Source organism: Rhincodon typus, chromosome 18 (genome assembly GCF_021869965.1).
Source record: "Rhincodon typus isolate 14 chromosome 18, sRhiTyp1.1, whole genome shotgun sequence".
NCBI lineage: Eukaryota > Metazoa > Chordata > Chondrichthyes > Orectolobiformes > Rhincodontidae > Rhincodon > Rhincodon typus.
The window spans coordinates 17,146,949-17,168,086 of NC_063349.1; the positions used below are offsets into that span (position 1 = coordinate 17,146,949).

The 21,138-nt window shown below is 40.8% G+C and overlaps 1 protein-coding gene across 2 annotated transcripts in view; it reads left to right on the forward strand.

The window, feature by feature from the left end:
- Positions 1–21,138, forward strand: part of bicd1a (bicaudal D homolog 1a) — a 246,893-nt gene that overhangs the window by 172,180 nt on the left and 53,575 nt on the right. The window contains exons 4-7 of one of the 2 annotated variants that reach the window (XM_048607627.1): positions 1,123–1,560; positions 6,743–7,502; positions 7,569–7,852; positions 20,289–20,440. In XM_048607627.1, coding sequence (XP_048463584.1) covers positions 1,123–1,560; positions 6,743–7,502; positions 7,569–7,852; positions 20,289–20,440 — 1,634 coding nt within the window. Of the gene's footprint in view, positions 1–1,122; positions 1,561–6,742; positions 7,853–20,288; positions 20,441–21,138 lie in introns of both variants that reach the window. The other variant, XM_020530076.2, reaches the window with a different exon arrangement.

Genomic DNA, 21,138 nt, shown 5'->3' on the forward strand with positions numbered 1-21,138 from the left:
GAAGCAAGATAGGGTGGATAATTTGTTTTCTAACATCGAACATGGTAATTGTGAAATGAGACAGGAACTTTATAGGCTGGAAGTACTTGAGTGATCCTGTCCCAGGACTTAGACTTCTATGCAGATATTTGTATTCTTAACTTGATTGAGAAAAGCAAGTTTTGACAAGTGTGCAGATTATGCCATGGTTCAGGAGAGGGATCAAAAGCTTCTTAATGATAAATCTACAAAACTATAAACTCATTGCATGATTTCAATTCAAAGTCCTGGGTTGCTTTGGTGGTAAGGTATAAGACAAAAGGAGATTGTAATTCGTAAACCATTAGTATCTATCTGCATTGATATATCCCTATCCAATAACCAGTCTCTTTCTGGGGTTAGGCTGATTCCCACAAAATTACATTGTAACAAAATAAAGACAATTGCAGCACTTTCAAACCTTGAATATAAAGCATTCTCAGTGGTGTAATACATTTTCTGGCTTCGTTTTTGACATGTATTTAACAATTGCCATTCTAACTGTTGGGCTAGTTCAGATATTTCATGTTAACGACCTTAGTCATGTGCTATCAAACAATGTTATTACTGCAGCAAGTACTTCTGGGCCTTCTGAAAGTCAATGCAAAAACATGAATGCCTTATGCTTGCGCATCACAGGTTGAGGCAGAACCATGGAGAAAACTTCCACCAATGTCATTGGCTCCAGCACCACCTCCACTGCAAAGTTTTAAGCTACATGTGCACTTGCATGGAAGGATCAAAGCTCTGGGAACTGAACTGTGCATCTGCCCCTGGTAAACTGGGACCAGCTTAACACAAGATCTTAGGGCTAAAGAGCTCGTCAGCATTCTGACAATTCACTGCATGCCCATACTCCTGTTAAGCTGATGACCCTGGTTTGATAACCAGCTAAGTTTCTGCTTGTCTGGTGGTATCTGCTATCTGTAGGCGTGATGTCTTGTGTGATGTGGAAACCTCAACAATTTCAGCAGCATTGTGTGAATATTTGAGTGCCTTTAAGCATTTAAAGGATAAAGTGCTCCTCAAGAATTACATAGATTAATGGCAAAATTAGATTATGTTTGCAAAAGGCTGAATTTTGTTTGTGCTCTGTGTAATCAGGTAGAATATGAAGGCCTCAAACATGAAATTAAACGCCTGGAAGAGGAGACAGTGTTGCTCAACAGCCAGTTAGAAGATGCTATCCGGTTAAAGGAGATTGCTGAACATCAGCTGGAGGAAGCTTTGGAAACCTTAAAGAATGAGCGTGAACAGAAGAACAATTTGCGCAAAGAGCTCTCACAGTACATCAACATGAGTGACAGCATGTACAACAATCACATAAACATCGCAGTTGATGGGCTAAAGTTCTCAGAGGATGGCAGTGAGCCGAATAATGATGAAAAAGTGAATGGACATATTCATGGATCTTTGGTAAAACTTAATGGTGATTACCGAACACCAAGTACCAGAAAAACTGACAGCCCAGCTCTAGTCTCAGATCTATTCAGTGAGCTCAACATTTCGGAAATGCAAAAACTTAAGCAACAGCTTATACAGGTATGACCTCCATTCTCATTCTCCCCTGATCTTTAAATCTGTGCTCTTTCACTGATTTCAGCTCTCACGATTATTTCTCCAAAGAGCCATATTAATCTGTCACGCAGTAGCATGTCAACATCTTCAAGTCTTATCAATCAGGTCTTGTGTGCTGCAGTAAAGAATCTGAGACTAAATCTGTACAAGTGCACTATGAGCCAAATTAGGTATTTCTTTGTTTTTTTTTGGTTTGTCAAAGAACTCTGTTGTTGGTGTGTTTTATGTCTTTGATCCATTGGTTACAGGAATGAGTAGGGACAGGCATTTTGTATCGGGCTCCCCCTGATGTGACATCATGAAGCTCCATGATGCTGCGAACAAGGAGGTCCGTGCACTGCCCGTTATTGCCTATTCCTGACGCCACGCGTAGAACATCTTAGTTACAGTAGCTGAAGGTAAATACAATGCCACTGCTATGAAGCTACTTAGAACCATTTGTTTTCCAATATAAAAGCAAGGGATGACTGAAAGGTACCATTTGGTGAACAAACATTTTCCTTTGTGATTTGTAAGGATAGAGGAGCATCTTGCAGATTATTTTGAAGTATAGCGACCTTTTGTTTGAATTAAATTCCAATCTTCCCGTGAGCTTTGCAGATTTTTGGTTTAAAACATGAAGGTTCAAGCAAAGTCTTGGTTTTAAAATTCTTATGCCTGTTTTCAAATCTATCTGCGGCATTTCCCTCCCCTATCACTGTAATCTCCTTCAGCTCCACAACCCTCTGAATTATCTGAACTCCTCTTTTTCTGGCCACTTTTCTGGCCAATATGCCCAATCATATTGGCTCCTACAGTATTCCTAGTTTCATTGTGCTGCTAAAAAATTTTTGCACAGTCTGCTGAGGTAAAGTGGTAGGTGTATGGAATGAGTTGCCAGAGGAACTGGTGGAGGCTGGTACAGTTACAACATTTAAGAGGCATCTGAATGGATACATGCATAGGAACTGTTTAGAGGGATATGGGGCAAATGAGACAAGATTAATTTGGGATATCTGGTTGGCATGGATGAGTTGGACTGAAGAGTCTGTTTCTGTGCTATACAACTCTATGTATAAGATGAAGGACAAGGTTTAACTTTATTTAAGAAACATACCAAATGGTGACTACATCTTACTCTGGCATGATGCGACATGATAGAGCAAGATTATGTGAGATTGGATCCTTTCCTGTGATGTATACTGTCTCATTACAACATCACATGAGCCAGACATAAACCCTTACAGAACAGTTCTACCATTTGTGGCGATGCCTTCAGTCCCTAGGCTTTGGAAATCCCTTTCAACAAATCTTTGCATCATTTCCCCACTTTAAGACACTGTTTAAAACTTTCTTCTTTGACAAAGCTTTGGTCATTCCTTTTTGTCGCTCTGTGTCACACTTTGTTTGAAAACAGCACTGTGAAGTTTCTTAAGATGTTTAATCATGTTAAAGGCACTGCATAAATATATGTGTTATTGAAATCAATTATTCTGCTAGTTATTGTTATTTCCCAGGTTGCACAAATCACCGACTATGTCCCCCCCACCATGAAATTTACGAATGAACCCATGATCCATGAATTTGGATTTTAAATACCCTGCTGCCAGTAGAAAGTATATATTTAATTAAATTCCAAGTTTTGACTGAAGGTAACAGTTAGCCTCTTTTACATATTCCCCATTGTCTTATATCATAACTACACTTATGGAGGGCAAGCAATCTTCAGAGACCAGGATGGCATGGCTGAAGTCTGCATCACGGGTTAGATTCATTGATACAAAACCTAAACCGTGATATTTATCCATCTTAAGAAAATCCCAGTCAAACAACAGAAAAAGAGCCATGTGAAGTGCTGTTTTAAATGGAGGAAAGCAGCACTGCAGCAGTTCTTGAGCTGTCTTCACATCAGAATAGATTCTGGAAAAGCTCAGCAGGTCTGGCAGCATCTGTGAAGGAGAAAACAGAGTTAATGTATTGGGTCCGGTGATCCTTCCTCAGAGCCCAGAGTTCTGAGGAAGCGTCACCGGACCCGAAACGTTAACTCTGTTTTTTCCTTCACAGATGCTGCCAGACCTGCTGAGCTTTTCCAGCAACTTTGTTTTTGTTCCTGATTTACAGCATCCGCAGTTCTTTCGGTTTTTAATTAGAATAGATTCTGGAATTCATCCGAGGGAAAGTGCAAGTACTGAAATTGCGATTAGATAACTCAGTGCCATCTTCTAATTTGGGGTATGCAATTTTCTCCTGCAAAGTAATCTTTGTTGGCATGCTGATTCGATTTCAGCTTATTTTATCCTGCTATACCACAAGATTTCACATAATCAAAGAAAAATCACACTTCGAAAGGCCTTTAAAAGACCCTCTGTTAATAGGCAAAAAGTATCAATATTTATTTCTATCAGCTTTTGCTGTTCTTGTTCTTGTTCTTGGGGTGGCACAGTGGCTCAGTGGTTAGCACTGCTGCCTCACAGCACCAGGGACCTGGGTTCAATTCCAGAGATAACAAGGTGTAGAGCTGGATGAATGGAGCAGGAAGGCTGACATTTTGGGCCTAGACACTTATTCAGAAAAAAATATTTTTTTTGCTGAAGAAGGACATGTTTTTCAGAAGAAGGGTCTAGTCCCAAAATATCAGCCTTCCTGCTCCTCTGATGCTGCTTGGCCTGCTGTGTTCATCCAGCTCTACACCTTGTTATCTCAGATTCTCCAGCATCTGCAGTTCCTACTATCTCTGGGTTCAATTCCACCTTTGGGCAACTGTCTGTGTGGAGTTTGCACATTCTCCCTGTGTCTGTGTGGGTTTCCTCCAGGTGCTCTGGTTTCCTGTTGGATCTTGTGAAATCTTGTGGTATAGCAGGATAAAATAAGCTGAAATCGGATCAGCATGCCAACAAAGATTACTTTGCAGGAGAAAACTGCATACACCAAATTAAAGGATGGCACTGAGTTATCTAATCGCAGTTTCAGTACTTGCACTTTCCCTCAGATGAATTCCAGGATCTATTCTAATTAAAAACCGAAAGAACTGCAGATGTTGTAAATCAGGAACAAAAACAAAAATGTGCAGGCTGGGTGAATTGGCCATGAAAAATTTCCCATAGTGTTGAGGGATGTGTGTAGTAAAACTCATGTTGTTCAATTTTTCCCTAACGTCCATCGATGATTAATAAGGAATAATGATTCTGATAAATATTAATCTGGTTACCAGTGATTTTAACCAGAATCAATCGATACTGCTTATTTAGTTTTATTTATTGTGGGACGTAGGCGTCGTTGGCTGGCCAGCATTTATTACCCGTCCCTTGTTGCCCCTTAAGAAGGTGGTGGTGAGTTGCCTTCCTGAACTGCTATAGTCTATGTGTTATACATGGACCCACAATGCCAATAGGGAGGGGTTTCCAGGATTTTAACTCAGCAACAGTGAAGAATTGGCAATATATTTCCAAGTCAGGATGGTAAGTGGCTTGGAGGGGAACTTACAGGTGGTAGTGTTCCAATGTATCTGTGGCCCTTGACCTTCTAGATGGAAGTGGTTGTGTGTTTGGAAGGTGCAGTCTGAGGATCTTTGATGAAAGACCTCTAGTGCTCCAGGACATGAAGACTGTGTAAAATGATTGAAGTGATGAATATTGTGGAAGTAAAGGTGTTGTAATATTCATACATCAATTAACTGATGTGTTTGCTGTCTGTGGGATGGTGTGACAATGCTGTCACTTTAAAAAGGTTGTTTTGTCCTTGGCTTTTTTGAAGAGAAGTTGTAAAGGCAGAGGTACCAAAAAGTCTAGGGAGTAACAGTTTAACAATGGAAGGGGAGTGGCCAGTTCTCCCAGTTCAGGTTTTTTTCTAGTATTTTTTGCCATAGCAGTCACAGATATTTTGTGCACCGGAAGTGTTGCAAGCTTCAGTAAAAGATTCCTCGGACTTTCTCTGAAATCTCTCTCTGGATGTTGTTCCCTCCTGCCTGTAAGAATCTGTGGCTGAATTTATCTTTTTGCCAAGGGGTGTGTTTGTGGGATGTTACTACATTGGAACAGTTAATTAGTTAATTTGCTGTATCGGGTCACTTAAGCTTTCTAATAGTTAAGTTACTCTAAAATCAACTTTCTTTTGTTTGTGTATCAACTGTAGTGTTTAAATAAATTTTGTTTTTCTAAAGCTGAGCAATTGCATCACACTTGGGACCCTCACTTCACATCTGCCCTTAACATAAGAATAGGGTCTAGGCTACCTTCTAAAAATATTTTGAGAGGGACTGGCCTGATCCATAACAGCTGGAGTGGGCTGGAGCATTAACCATTTACTTCATGTTGTCATCGAGATATTGTCATCGTGCTCCCTGAAAGAAAGCTGCTTACCCCACTGATTGATATTTTATCACAGTCTCTCAGGACCTCCGGGTTCAGTTTTCTCAGATACCATGGTGATGCAGCCTTCCTGACATCCCTATCATGAATGTGGGAGGGGACAATGTGATGGAGGGGTCACGCTGTGCTGGTGCCTGTGCCCACAGAAACTTCGAGACAGTGGACACCTCGGGCTGTGTCTGTGCATGCACAAGAGACGTGCTGAAGCGATGGACCCTTATTAGTAAGGGTCCTATATCATTTTGCTGCGCTTCTATGGAGCGGAATATCTCCAGCTCCATGCTATGATGCAATGCCATGGAATTCTGTTGTGAACCAGTGGAGTGCTCGGTTCACAGGATTTTATTTTAGTTTCAAAGTGACTTCAATAGAAAATCTCAGTGCCTCCCCTTAGAGTACATTGCTGCATAAATATTTAGAAAATAAGCAGTTGATCATTCTCTGATATAAACTACATGCCAGCCCATGAGCTATGAACAACAGGTATCTGTAGTAGGCTCATTTCACAAACAAAGGTAAAGTACACTATGCTGTAATTCTTGCAGATGTAGTAAAAGGCTCTCAGGAAACAGGATGGATATGTCAGGAGCACTAGATCATGAAGGAAACGTGCACAGTACAACAAAAGTTTGAAATTGTAAGAAATTATTGGAATAAGATCAAGATATCTTCTGAAGTCAGTTGATTATCATCTAAACTGCAGAATTGGGATGTTCATATAGGATGATTGTACATTTGTGTGTCCAAATGTGTTAGTGATAAAATAATGTCCACAATTTATTATTTCACTTTTACTGCAGGTAGAGCGGGAAAAGGCCATCCTCTTGGTCAGTCTTCAGGAATCGCAGACACAACTGGAACATACTAAGGGAGCACTAACTGAGCAACATGAACGGGTTCACAGTTTGACAGAACACGTCAATGCAATGAGGAGGCTTCAGGTCAACAAGGAGTTAAAGACCAACCTGGAAAATGAGAAAGGACGGGAATCTGGAGAAGAAACACATGATTATGAGGTGGACATAAATGGACTGGAGATTCTTGAATGTAAATATAAAGTAGCAATTACGGAGGTCATCGATCTCAAAGCTGAACTCAAAAGCTTGAAAGAAAAATACAATAAATGTGTGGAGACCTACACAGAGGAAAAAACAAAATATGAAAACCGCGTGCAAGAGCTGGATCAGCAAGTGAGCTGTCTGGAGAAAATAAACAAAGAATATAATGAAAAAGTAACACATTTTGAAACAGAGATCAAAACACTGACAGACATGGCAAATGACGGGCATAACACACTCAACACAGCCCAGGATGAACTAGTAACTTTTAGTGAGGAACTTGCACAGCTCTATCACCATGTTTGCTTGTGTAATAATGAAACCCCAAACAGGGTCATGCTGGACTATTACAGACAAAGCAGGGTCACCCGCAGTGGAAGTCTGAAAGGACCGGATGACCCAAGGGGTATATTGTCGCCGCGACTTGCCCGAAGGGGCATGGCCTCACCGGTTGACTCGAGAAATTCACCAGACCATTCCCCAAAAGACAAAATGGAGGTTGGTAAAGAAAACGCACAACAGAACCCTACGAAAGTGGCCAGCACCACGGTCTCACCTGTAATAACAGCTCCACCTTCTTCTCCCGTCTCTGACACGAGTGACATCAGAAAGGAGCCGATGAACATCTACAACCTGAACGCTATCATAAGGGATCAGATAAAACATCTGCAGAAGGCAGTCGACCGATCTCTCCAACTGTCACGGCAGAGGGCAGCTGCACGGGAGTTGGCACCAATGATTGATAAGGATAAAGAGGTTCTGATGGAAGAGATCCTGAAACTGAAATCACTGCTCAGTACAAAACGTGAGCAGATAGCAACTTTACGCACAGTTCTGAAGGCCAATAAGCAGGTGGGTTCATGCATATAAAACTGACAAGTTCTGAATTTCCCTTTCCCATGCTTTTAACTGCTTTGTATTTTCATGTAGTTTTCTGGCTGTCTCATGAATTCTGATTATATTCACTGAAAGAGTGATGTAAGCTCTAGATTGAATACTGAAACAAATTAAGTAACTACATAGCAGTGAATTTTAACATCAATACAGGGACAATTGCTGGAGTCTATTTTTAGGACAGCATAAGCATAAACAGAGAGTAAGAGACTGTGGTTTTGTGAAAGGCAGGTCTATTTAACTAAACCAATGAAGTTTTTTAAAATCAAGTCATAAAGCTGATGAGACTTGTCAATGAATCTCATATCTCTGGATTTTAACAGGCATTCATAAGGATCTACAAAAGAGGTTGTGAGTTAAGTTTAGTCTCCATGGGATTGGACATAAGATTGTCCCATTGTTAGGAAATCATTTAGGTAGGTAAGAAGAAAGAAAATCGGAATACATTAAAGGAATATACACAGACAGGCAGGAAAATAAGTGATACCCCCTCGTGATTAGTGCCAGAGACCTAATTATTCTATCTAAATATAAATAACCTCAATTTTGGAATTGCACTATGTATCCAGATTTGCATATCATGCTAAATTATAAGTTATAATGAATTGTGAACATGAGAGAATTGAAAAAGAGTGCAGATAATGTAATTAAGTATAACAGTTGCAGATATTGCTATTAACTAAACATGAGACAGTAGCTTTGGGTGTATGTCTAATAGATGGAAAGACAATCTAAATGGAGAAGTGTTTGGGGCTAGGCGTGAAGAAATTAGTTAGGGCCTCAGGGTGCCTAGCTAGCACAAAAAGTGCTTGAAGAGGCTAATTGCTTCATCACAAGGTAACAAATTAACAAAGTAACAACTCTTCAGGCCCAATGCATCTATTATCTCTTTATCCACATCCTTCAATAATCTGACACTAAACTTAACTAGTCCAGGAGATTTAACAACCTTCAATCCAGTTAACTTTCTAAATATTATCTCTTTACTAATACTAATTTCTCTTAATTTATCAGTTTCACAAGTCCCTTGGTTGCCTAGTATTTCTGGCAGATTTCCTGTATTTTCTTACATGAAGAAAACAGATACAAAGTAGCTGTTTAGGCTCTCTGCCAATTCCTGCTGTCCACTATAAATTCTCCTGATGGACCCACATTTGTCCTAGCTAATCTTTTCCTTTTCACATACCTAAAGAAGCTTTTACAATCCACCTTTATTTTGGTGCTAGTTTACATTAATATTCTCCTTTCTCTTTCTTAATCAGTTTGTTAGTTCTTCTTTGCTGGGTTCTTAAATTGCTCTGAATCCTCAGGTTTACCACTTTTCTGGTACCCTTATAAGCCACTTCTTTTGACTTAATGTAACCTTTAACTTCTATCATTAACCATGGCTGATTTACCTTTCCCTTTGGGTTTTGTTTCTTAGAGGCAAGTATATCTGTGTAGACTGAACATGCTATTCCCATAGCTCCTGGCCTTGCCAATGCACTGTCATAATTCTAGTCACAGAAGTCTGGAACTCGAGTTTCAGTACTGGTTACATTCCTGCACTGAATTGTGGGATGTGGTTCATACAGAGGAGAACTGCAAAAATGTAGCAAGGGACTAATAAACATGCAGAGTGGTTGTGTAATTGGCAAGTGAACTTTTGGGAGGTAAAATAAGGAGGATACGCACTCAAAAAAAAACAAAATACTGCAGAGGCTGGATAACTGGCATAAAATAGAAAGAGCTGGAGAAACCCAGCAGCTCTGAAGAAGAGGCATACAGAACTTGAAGTGTTAACTCTGTTTCACTCTCTGAAGGTGCTGCCATGCTGCTGAGTTTCTGCAGGACGTTTTGTTTTGATATGAGGACAGATACTCGTTGGAATTACAAGTATACATAAGGCTAAAGATTTCTGTAACATATCAGGGGCAGACACCCTGTTATCAAGTGCTGAGGTCTGATTCCACTGTGTAACTCTGGTTATCACTGACGTCATGTCCATCAGAAATAACATGCATTAGGATTGTAATGTCTTATAAATATTGTTGATGAAGTTGTGACTCATAATTAAGTTTTAGCTTTTAAGCCCATCCAAATAAACTTTTTGATGGACCCATGAGAGTGACACTAGGCCCTAATTTTTCTAAACAAGAATGATCACAGCAAATCACTTTTTTAGTGCACCATTAATAGGTGCTGGCTAATTAGCCTGTACAACTATCTATGCTACCAAGAAGGAATCTCCTTTGGCAGTTGCATTAAGCAGCTGTATGTACAGTTTCTTTACTTATCTGGTTTCCTTGGGTTGAATTGTTTTAGTTATTTACATCAAACTTCACCAGCTTTGAGTTTTCATTGAACAAGCTGCTCATTTACTTCTGCCTCAATGACTTGATGGCATCCCATTCTTCCTGTTCCTTTCTTGCCGCTGCTGGAAGAGGACCTGCTGAATTAGAACTAATAGAGGTCCATGGAGAGGTCCAAGATGGGTTACATTTCATGTACCTTACACAACTTTGTCCTGCGGAAGTTGTGAGCAGGAACTTATTTAGAAGAAAACCATCTTCTGTCAGTGGATATCAGGCTCATTTATGTAAGGTATCATTTGTGTTTGCTGCATGCTTCCACGACATTCTTTCAAACACCAACACTAACACAAGACAGTGTTAACCATCTGGGCACATAGTACATTTGGAAAGTAGATGAACAGCTGGCAAGTTCATGCATTCAGATTTTGTAGTGAATTTTATAATGAGGGTCACCTAAGAGGCATTGTGACAATGTGTACTTAGGCAATTTATGAGCACTCTTACCTCAGCAACCATAAGGAGACCAGTGCATTTCTTCCTCCCCTGTTGGCCCAATCTGACCACAGATTAAATTGTGATTGCTCATCCTCCTGTCTGAATGTAGAGGTTACTCTCTCAGTATTTTTCAGAGCAGGATGGTTCTCTGTATTAAATAGAACCATTCTTTTCCTCAATAGTGGCTTCATTTTTAACCAAAACTTGGACAGATAGGAGGATTTAGTAAGGCATTCTGACAAGAGTTTCGTCAGAAGCGTAATTACAAAATGTTCTCATTTGTTTTACTGAAATTGCTACATTTTGGTGAGGTTACCGTGAAGGACTGTCTTTCTCAACTTCTTTCCTTGCCTGTGGTGTAATGACCCTCAGGTTAAACCACCCACTGTTCATCTCTGCCGAAAGAGAGAGCAGCCTGATGGTCTGGTAAGACTATGGTTACATTACTTTTTTTTTCTCATTTGGTGTAGGAAGCAAGAGTGGCATTACAAAATGTTCTTATGTGAATGAAACCAGACCATTGATAGCATCAGTGCTTGGCATGGAGAAGCTGTGATGGGTTGTCCGTGCTTCCAGTTAGGGGATGAAAGTGCCCTGTCTTCATCTCTGGACCCAGACATGCACACTATTGAGATGCAGTTCAAACCAACGCTTTCAAAGATTTACCTGTTATGCTACAGTGTTCAGAAGAAAACAGCGCTTTGAAAGTTACATCATACTGCAGATACTAGTTGGCAATTTGACAAGTACAGCTCAATGTTTACTACTCGGAGATTCAACAGACAACCACTTCACAGGGAACGGCGACAAAAACATTGCTAATGTTTGCTATTGATTTTTAAAGAGCTGTTTTACTTCATCATTTACCTTTAAGTGTAATTCCACTGCACTCTTATTTCTCCCAATAATATCACTTATTATTTCATCTTCAAAGAATTAAGGAACCAACTGCCTAACACCAGCCAACATTCTTTCCCACTCTCAATAGAAGGATAAAGGATACAATATTAAGAAGTCCTTGGCTCCAAGAGAAACGTAAATAGAATTAATGAGCAAATCAAGTTTACCAAAAAAGTCAAGATTTGTAATGTATCAGATTTAATGCTTTCTCTGACTCACCACCTATAGGTTTTCTGAGGTTTTAGGGTATTTGTTTTGTGAGCTGAGAGTGTCCACAAGCTCTGACTTGAGGAATTTAGTCTCCTTTAATCGAGAGTTTCTAATGAGAATGTGAGAAGTGTGTACATTGGCCCGTGGCTAATTTGGAAGTCATCTCAAAACCAATGGGAGAAGCATTGATAAATAATAATAAATGTTCTGGATGCTGGAATTTGGAAGTAAAAGCAGAGAATGCTAGAAATGTTCAGCAGATCTGTAATCATCTGTGGAGATAGAAACACAGTGTAGAATTTTATAACAGCCTGAATGACATAGGCTATGATAAGATTTGTGGCAAAAACATATAAGAAGTCCAGCAAAGCCAATCTTCATGTCAGGAGCAACTTGCTTAATCTTTTAAACAGGATCTAGGGGCAAATGCGAGATTCTCACTAGGGAGTGGTGACTTGCCTGTTAAGGGGGATTATTGCTTGTTAACAATCTTATTAACTGCACATTTTGCTTCACTAATATTTAGATTCCCATTCTACCACCCCTGAATACAAACCTGAGAATTCTAAAGAATTTTCAACACGGAGGTCTGAGCAGGTGCCTGGTGACTTCAGCTCATTGCAGGCTGTGAAGAACCCCAAGATGGTCAGCACACAGTAGCAGCATCTCAGGACAGGATCCATGGGCACCAGCCACATGCAGCCTTCATCCACAGACATTGGCATCTGATATTTTCCAGACCCTCAGTATCTCTTGGCACCTTTCCAATTCATATGCACAGGAAGCACAGACATGCATTGCAGAGCACGCCAGCACCCAGCGTTGGAGGGCTGCTACAGGACAGTAGACATGTAAGATCAGGCTAACTTAGCGCTTTCTCACTTAGTGCCTACCTGCATGCTGACAGCACCCATGCTGTGCCAGCCTGCTCGTGTGCTGGTGTTTCAGTCAGAGGCTAAAGGCTATAAGGACTATTGCACTGATGTGCTCTTTCACACAGAAACACACAGGCTACTTCTCATGCTTGTCAGTAGGGATCTGTCCGGGGTCTTGCTCACTGAGTTGGCAAACACACTGCACGTTTATTCAACCAAATGTCCATGTCAGGAAGTGCATGGAGGCTACTGCTTAGTCCAGTCAGGTGTGGGCCCCTGTTGTTTAGGGGCTTGCAGTTCCCTCAGCCACAGGCACAGTAGACACAGTCCAAGGTCTTGGCCATGACCAATCATCCGCTCAAGCCACCCATTAACTGTGAAACTTCCAAAGGCACTGTGGGAGATAGAGAGCATCACCTCATTATCTGTCAGGTAAGCATCACCACGGACTCTACTGGATGCAATGAAGGTCGAATGATTGATGCATGTCTGGATAAAGTGGGATCAGGACACAGCAGACTCTCCCTTTTTGATGGAATATGTCAATCTCTCAGCCAGCGAGGCACCTTCACTAAGTTGGTGCACATGCTGAGGCTGAAGCTGAAGCTGAATGAATGATGGAGATATGATCCCGGGGATCTACATGTCTCACTGGCCAGAGGAGGGTGCGCCGCCCTCATTTGCGGGCCATGCTGAACCTGGAAACCTTTTTGCTCCTTTATGTTCCCAACATAGGACTACCCAGCAAGAGTCATCTACATTCCCTCCAAATTTTTCCTGCGACTGTGAGGGCCTCAGAGTCAGTGCGCAGCAGCGACTTGTGGAAGTGGAAGTCACTGTGTCTGCACGCCAGTTAGTGTGTGCAAGGTGTGTGTGGACCCTCAAGCTGCCACATAGCTGCATTGCTGAGAGAGTAGTTTGAGAAAGCAGCTCCTGGGATGGTGGGCACTGTAGCTGCCTTCCTAAGAAGGAGAAAACAGATGCAGGAGGACCAGAGCCAATGGCAGGCCCAGGAGCAGCAACAGGCCGGACTGGGGGATGAGGAGCACCCAGTACCTGCAGAGGTCACTGCTGCAGGGACCCTCAGAATGTGTGGTATCCACAGGAAGCGTAGATACAATGCTGCCTATGCTTGGCCTTGGGCCATTGTGGAGTAGATGATAGGGCTGTTGGCAATGTGGTTGCACTGCATGGACCATGCACAGCATTGGGGGCCTCCAATATAGTGTAGATGTGATGTGATAGTTGCTGAAAAACTGTCAGAAGTGGAGAATTCTTCCAAGGAGAAGGACAAGGCCACAGACATTAGGGAGGATGAAGCTGTCCCTGAGCGTGACAGACGGGACCTGACTGTTCCAGTAGACGAGGACCGGTTGCAGCAGTCCACCATAAACTGTGGAGCGGTCATTGGTCAACATGCCAGCTTTTGGTTTACACTGCAGGGCTGAAAAGGGTCTAGGCCCGAAACGTCAGCTTTCCTGCCCCTGATATGCTGCTTGGCCTGCTGTGTTCATTCAGCTCTACACCTTGTTATCTTGTAGCCTCTATTGGTTTTGTTTGCATTCCCTTTTGCTGGCTGTAAATTAAAGCTCATGTTTGAATTTGTCCAAATGCTTGTCTGTATGAGATGTGCCGCTGCTGGAAAATGACAAACTACGATAGGGTCTAGAGTGGACACTGGGAGCAGAGTAATGGTAATGTAGAGAGGGTGTTTAGATGGATTTGGCTCCAGGCAGGTGAAGTGTGTGGCATGGCTGTTAAACAGTGACATGAGTGAGAGGACGGTGTTATATGTGAGAGTGCGTCAGCCATACTGGCCCAATGCCACGAGCAGCATAGCTCTGTGACTGCCGAGCCATTATGTTGCCAGCGAGGGGCAATGCCAAACTGCTTGTCCAGGTGCACAGTGGCCTTTTAAAGATGGGATGGGCAGCGGGGGCACCAGTCTGACAGCAGATATCCACTGACTGGTGAGTTGTTCAGGGAATGGTGCATTGTAAGAGGGGCTAGAATCATTTGAGTAGAGTGACATTGGGCGGTAATTATTGAACTGAGTTTGGTGAGATACGTTGGGAGATTTTACTAGGCCACATGGCAGGAAACACTCTTAAAAAGCATGACAAAACTAATGCATAATCAAAGAAAAGAAAATTCATTCCAAAATTAACAATTTAGCTCTGTTCATCAGAACTGAAGAACTAATAAGTAACGATTCATCCATTCTTTAGTTCAGCAATTTGCTAATTTCAAACTCTCCTGTGGAATTAATCAGAATATTGGAGTGAAGCTCCATTATTGATGTTTCCCACATATTGTTATATCTGTAACTGAAAGTGATAAGAATCCAATTTGTATTTAAATTCTAATTCAGTGCTGGCTGGATATTGATTATGGTGGATTTTGGAGATTATGTTTGCCAGCGTGCCTAGCAGGGAGATGTAAAGAAGGAAAGGAGTAGAGATAAATAAAATAAGCTTGTATTACCAGAGCCAATATTAGGTGTAGATAGGAGCAGGTTTGACTCTGGTGCCTCCATTGTTCAATAAGATACTAATACACACTGTCTCGTGGGGAGAAGGACACTTGTGTTTCTGGATGATGGGCATTTGCCTCCAGCATGTTATTTTGCCTTTCGCAGCAATGCTTATGTTACAACGGATAGCATAAGAAACTGGGGAGTGGATATTGTGAGAAATCCATTAGACATTTGTTATAACTAAGTATTATATACAAGCATATTACATTCACATGTACTTAAATGTCTGAGCTAACCTTAAGCTAATAGATTGAAAGAGAGCAGCATGCTTTCAATAGTTTTTCATGCTTCATGATCCAAGGTAAGATGGAATATGTGATCTTTATACCCTCAGGTCGCATACTATGGTATAGTGATGATGTCATAAAGATGTCTCTTAAAGGTATATTGACATATTGTGACTCTTAAAGATATACTAACACACTGACCATAAGACATTACACAATATCCCTTTATCACCAATATAAAAACATTCCAAATGGATGTACATAGTTATACATTGACATGCATTATCAGTTTGATAATTATACAAACAAGTAACTCGGAGTTTACAAGATTAATATTTCAAAGCTGAATGTAATGCTTTGGAGGTTTGACGACTTATCTGATCTGGCAGTTGTATACCCATCTGGAGAGCTATGTCTATTACATTTGTTTCACAACTTGTTCATCCTATTCTGAAGAAGGGTCACTTGCCCCGAAATGTTAACTCTGCTTTCTGCCCACAGATACTGCCAGACCTGCTGAGTTTCTCCAGTAATTTCTGTTTTTGTTTCAGATTTCCTGCATCTGCAATTTTTTTATTTCTTTTTTCAGTTATCTTGCTGCTGGCTTCTGTCAGTTAACATCATCACACAATCGTTATCACAGTGTTCTTCCTACTTCACGAAATTTCCCTCTTAAAGAAATAATTCATCATAAGGATGTATTCTTCCCCCTTGTGTGGTGAATAGGTCTGTTGCTAGGAATGGATGGAACATTGCGTGGATATAGGTTGATATATTTGCCGTGCCTCACGTGCATTCACAAGTTGTTGAATATCCTGATTCATCCCTGGTCAGTACACAGACTCATTTGCTCACTATTTTATGCATTATATAATGACTTTCCCCTGGTGTAACATGGACATGGTATCTTGGCCTAATGCTATTGGGATTATCATTTCTATTAGGATGGGTTTGCCTTGAAAATGACTGTCATGATATACTAAGTTCATCTCTGTCCTGCCAAAATGAACAAATGCTGTCATGCACCTCTTTAGTATTGTTAAGCCATCCCTACACAACGATCTTTTGCAGTTCTGTAATTGCTCAACATTGGTGGTTGTCGATTGTAATTGTTAACATTTGGCTCTGGCCAAACAGATCAACCTTGGCAACTTAGTATTTACAGCATCAACATTAAGATCAAGAGGAATATCTTGGTCTTTGTGTGGGTTGGGTAACCTACTCATCATGTCAGATGTAATCATTCCAGTAGCTGATGTATATCTTACTTCAGCCAAAGCCTTAAATATTGTTGACTGCTTCAATTTGTACCATGTAGGTCTGTGTTTCCACAGTGAATGTGGTTTGAACGTATGAAATGTGAAGTGTGACTGTGCGCATTGGTAGTTCTACCACTGTGGGCTGTTGATATCTCCCACGTAGAAGATTTCAGGAAACCACGACAAGCTTGTGTATTGGCACTGCAGTGTGATTCTACCAATGCACAAAATTGGTGATCTATTATACCCTGTACAACACTCTCTTGTAGCAAGTGGTGCTCCATGGTATAGCCTGAGCTACATACCTTTCAGGATGTGTAGTCGTGATATTTTGGCAGTAGCTCCTGTGTTGATTTTAGCTTTGTGCGTGTTGTCCTGCTTTTCAGGACATATGATCTCAATGGTTGTAAAAGCTTCTGACTGCCTTATATTGTCAACATAGTGTTTGAAGTTAATAGTGCAAGAAGCTTGGTCATCTTCTGAAATCTGCCTTTCACTTGTGTGACCCTGAACCTCATTGATGTGTTTATGCTTGTGCATCTTCTTAACACTTCCCATGCTGCCAATGTGGTGTTGTAGCATTCTTTTGCTCCTCTGTGTTCTGTTCTAGAGACTAGCTTGGCCTTTGGAACCTAATTTCCTGCACACATGCACCCAATTTCCCTTGATGCCACATGTTTTGTAGTGTCTGAAAAGGTGGGACAAATGACACCTCTCACTGATTTTGTTGGTTTGATGTACTGTGCATTAGTGTTGAAGGTACCTAAAGCTTATGATTGCTTGTTAGCCTGCCACTATGGCTTCATATCTGCGTTGATCTTCAAGTAATGTGTCCATGGTATGGGCCTTTCTTCTTGCCCAAATGTTCCTTCCTAAAAGCTTTAATTGGTGTAAAACTGATGACTAAATCAGTGAGTCTCTCTGTCACTTCATCTTTGCACAAAAGTCAAACTCATGCCCTTTGCTGTGGCATCTTCTGACAAACTGATCAATTGACTCTTGGGTTTTCAATTTGTATGACGAGTTGTAATCTATTAATCCTATGGTTAAGTCATACCTTGAGCTGGATTTACCAATTTTTGCTGGATTTTTCAATTGTCCATGGATAGACCAGATGTGTTCATTTTGCAATGTTCCTCCTTGCCAGTAGTGAACAAGATTTTTAAAGCTCTTTTCTCAGGATCATCTACCGCTTGATTTGTAAAACAGAACATAAGAACATAAGAACTAGGAGCAGGATTAGGCCGTCTGGCCCTTCGAGCCTGCTCCGCCATTCAGTAAGATCATGGCTGATCTTTTCGTGGACTCAGATCCACTTACCCGCGTTCTCACCATATCCCTTAATTCCTTTATTGTTCAAAAAAAAATCTACCTTGTTTTTAAAAACGTTTACTGAAGTAGCGTCAATTACTTCACTGGACAAGGATTTCCATAGATTAACAACCCTCTGGGTGAAGAAATTCCTTCTCAATTCAGTCCTAAATCTGCTCCCTCTAATCTTGAGGCTATGCCCTCTTGTCCTAGCTTCACCTGCCAGTGGAAACATCCTCTCTACTTCTATCTTATCTATTCCCTTCATAATTTTATATGTTTCTTCAATCTTCTGAATTCCAATGAATATAATCCCAATCTACTCAGTCTCTCCTCATAAACCAACCCCCTCAACTCCGGAATCAACCTAGTGAACCTCCTTTGCACCCCCTCCAGTGCCAGTACATCCTTTCTCAAGTAAGGAGACCAAAACTGCACACTGTAGTCCAGGTGTGGCCTCACCAGCACCTTGTACAGCTGCAACATAACCTCTCTGCTTTTAATTTCAATCCCTTTAGCAATGAAGGACAAAATTCCATTTGCCTTCCTAATTACTTGTTGTACCTGCAGACCTACCTTCTGTGATTCATGCACAAGGACACCCAGGTCCCTCTGCATAGCAGCATGCTGCAACTTTTTACCATTCAAGTAATAATCCTTTTTACTATTACTCCTACCAAAATGTATGACTTCACATTTATTTACATTGTATTCCATCTGCCAGACCTTTGCCCACTCACTCAATGTATCTATGTTCCTCTGCAAAGTTTCACAGTCCTCTGCACACTTTGCTCTGCCACTTGTCTTAGTGTCATCTGCAAACTTTGACACTCTACACGTGGTCCCCAACTCCAAATCATCTATGTAAATTGTAAATAATTGCAGTCCCAACACTGATCCCTGAGGCACACCACTAGTCACTGACTGCCAGCTAGAATAGCACTCATTTATCCCCACTCTTTGCTTCCTGTTAGTCAACCAATCCTCTATCCATGCTAATACTTTACCCTTAATGCCATGCATTCTTATCTTATGCAGTAGCCTCTTGTGCGGCACCTTGTCGAAGGCCTTTTGGAAATCTAGGTACACCACATCTGCAAATGTTTTCTGAATAGTTGTAATTTTGTAAATTATTCAGTCTATGATGGGGTATTTGCTATCCATGATTCCATACTATAAAACCTTTCACTGTGCTATCTTAGGCCATGTAACCCTGACTTAGGACTGCTCCACTGGTCTTTGCTCCATTAAAACTGCTGTTTTAAGATCTGTAGACTTACAGTAGCAGGTATCAGTAATGCTCATGCTATCCCTGGTGACATAAGAAAATGGGTATGTTATGGTATTGAAGAATCTAACAGGTATTTATTACAGCCAAATATTATATACAAACATTACAATCACAAGTATTTGAGTTAACATTAATCTCTTAGATTACAACAGTGAGCAATGAGTTTTCAATAGCATGTCATGCTTCAAATGATCCAAGGTAACATGGAATATACCCTCAATCATATATTATGATACATTGATAATGTTATGAACATGTCCCTTCAAGGTATACTGACCATAAGACATAACATGAAGTCTAACTATATCTAATATTAGTTGATGCCTTCAGAAGAGCTGGGAAAATAAAGTATCCTAATCAGTAAGCACGTGGAATATTCCTCAAGTTCTGCTGGACTACAGAATTTTTATGAAATTGGATCCTTTAATCTGAAGAGATCAAGATAACACACTGGAAATGTCAACCTTTACTAAGCCTGACTTTGTAAACAGATGATTGGTATTGGTTGAGGGCTTTGCCATTGTTAATAAGATGTGTGTTGCAAGTTCAATACTAATGCCTGTGTTTAGCAGAGGCATGGGTCTTCTAAACCTCATTAATGTCCAATGAGTGCACCCTTAGAAATAGCAGGTCACTGTCTGAGCCCAAGTGACAAATGCAGCTTGTCACTTTAGCCATGTTGCAGCTATCATGCATGATAATGATTGTGTGTGCAGCAGACATGCAGTCGATATCTCACACCCGAGATTTGTTTACTATTGACAGCTCTGGAATGATGTATACCAATGTCATTTGTAGGAGGAGACCAACTGGCAGTGCGTGGCCAGAAACAGTTTAAAGGAAATAAATAAGCGTGGGAAATGTTCCTAGCCGTGAACTTGCTAAAATTTACTTTGTTTGCTCATTTATTAAAAATAGGATTTCCCGTGTTGTCCACAGGGGTTTGGTATGTGGATGGCTTTTATTCTAACTTTTTCTCACTGTTAATGCCTGCAGACAGCAGAAATTGCCCTGGCAAACCTGAAGAGTAAGTATGAAAATGAGAAAACGATGGTGACCGAGACAATGATGAAATTGCGAAACGAACTCAAGGCCCTGAAGGAGGATGCAGCGACCTTCTCGTCCTTACGTGCCATGTTTGCCACCAGGTGAGAATGCTGTAGATTCTTGACAGTAGCACGTTATAATTTAAGTGTTGTTTGGGCAGTGGGGGACAATGAGGAAGCGCTCCAACATTTACAATGAAAGAATTCAGTTATTTTTGAATCATTGGTTAGTTGTGTTACAGGAGGTTAGTTGGGTTAGTCTCACTGAATAATTGAGGGAGCACAGAAAAAATACATTATGGAGAGTTTGATGGTATTCAAACTTTTAGCTGTATGTCAATCCTGACCAGGATATTACACTTTCTAGTATTGAATTCAAGGCAGGTTCATCTTCATATTTCATCCTGATGTTTCCCGTTCCACTGCATTGTACAAGTGCCATTGTACAATATTATCTGCCAGATATGCTTTCTGGTCAGCTAAGTTACTGATCAATAATGATCAAATGAAGAATTATACCTCATGTCAATAGCAACTATTATAATGTTTTGTACTCTAATTCACTGGACTTCTCTAGCCAATCTGCTGTAACACAACATTTTGAGGGCATTTATTTCATCTCATGTTTAAAAATGATAGTATATGTAATTGTAGATCAAGTTCTTTATAGTAAATGCCTATTAACAGGGCACCTGCAAAGCTAAGTATTTGCTGTGTCTCCCAGTGAGTGGTTGCCGTCCCGAGCAGTATTTGTAAGAGGCATTGGGCACGGAACTTGACCATCTGCTTGGCCAAAGAAA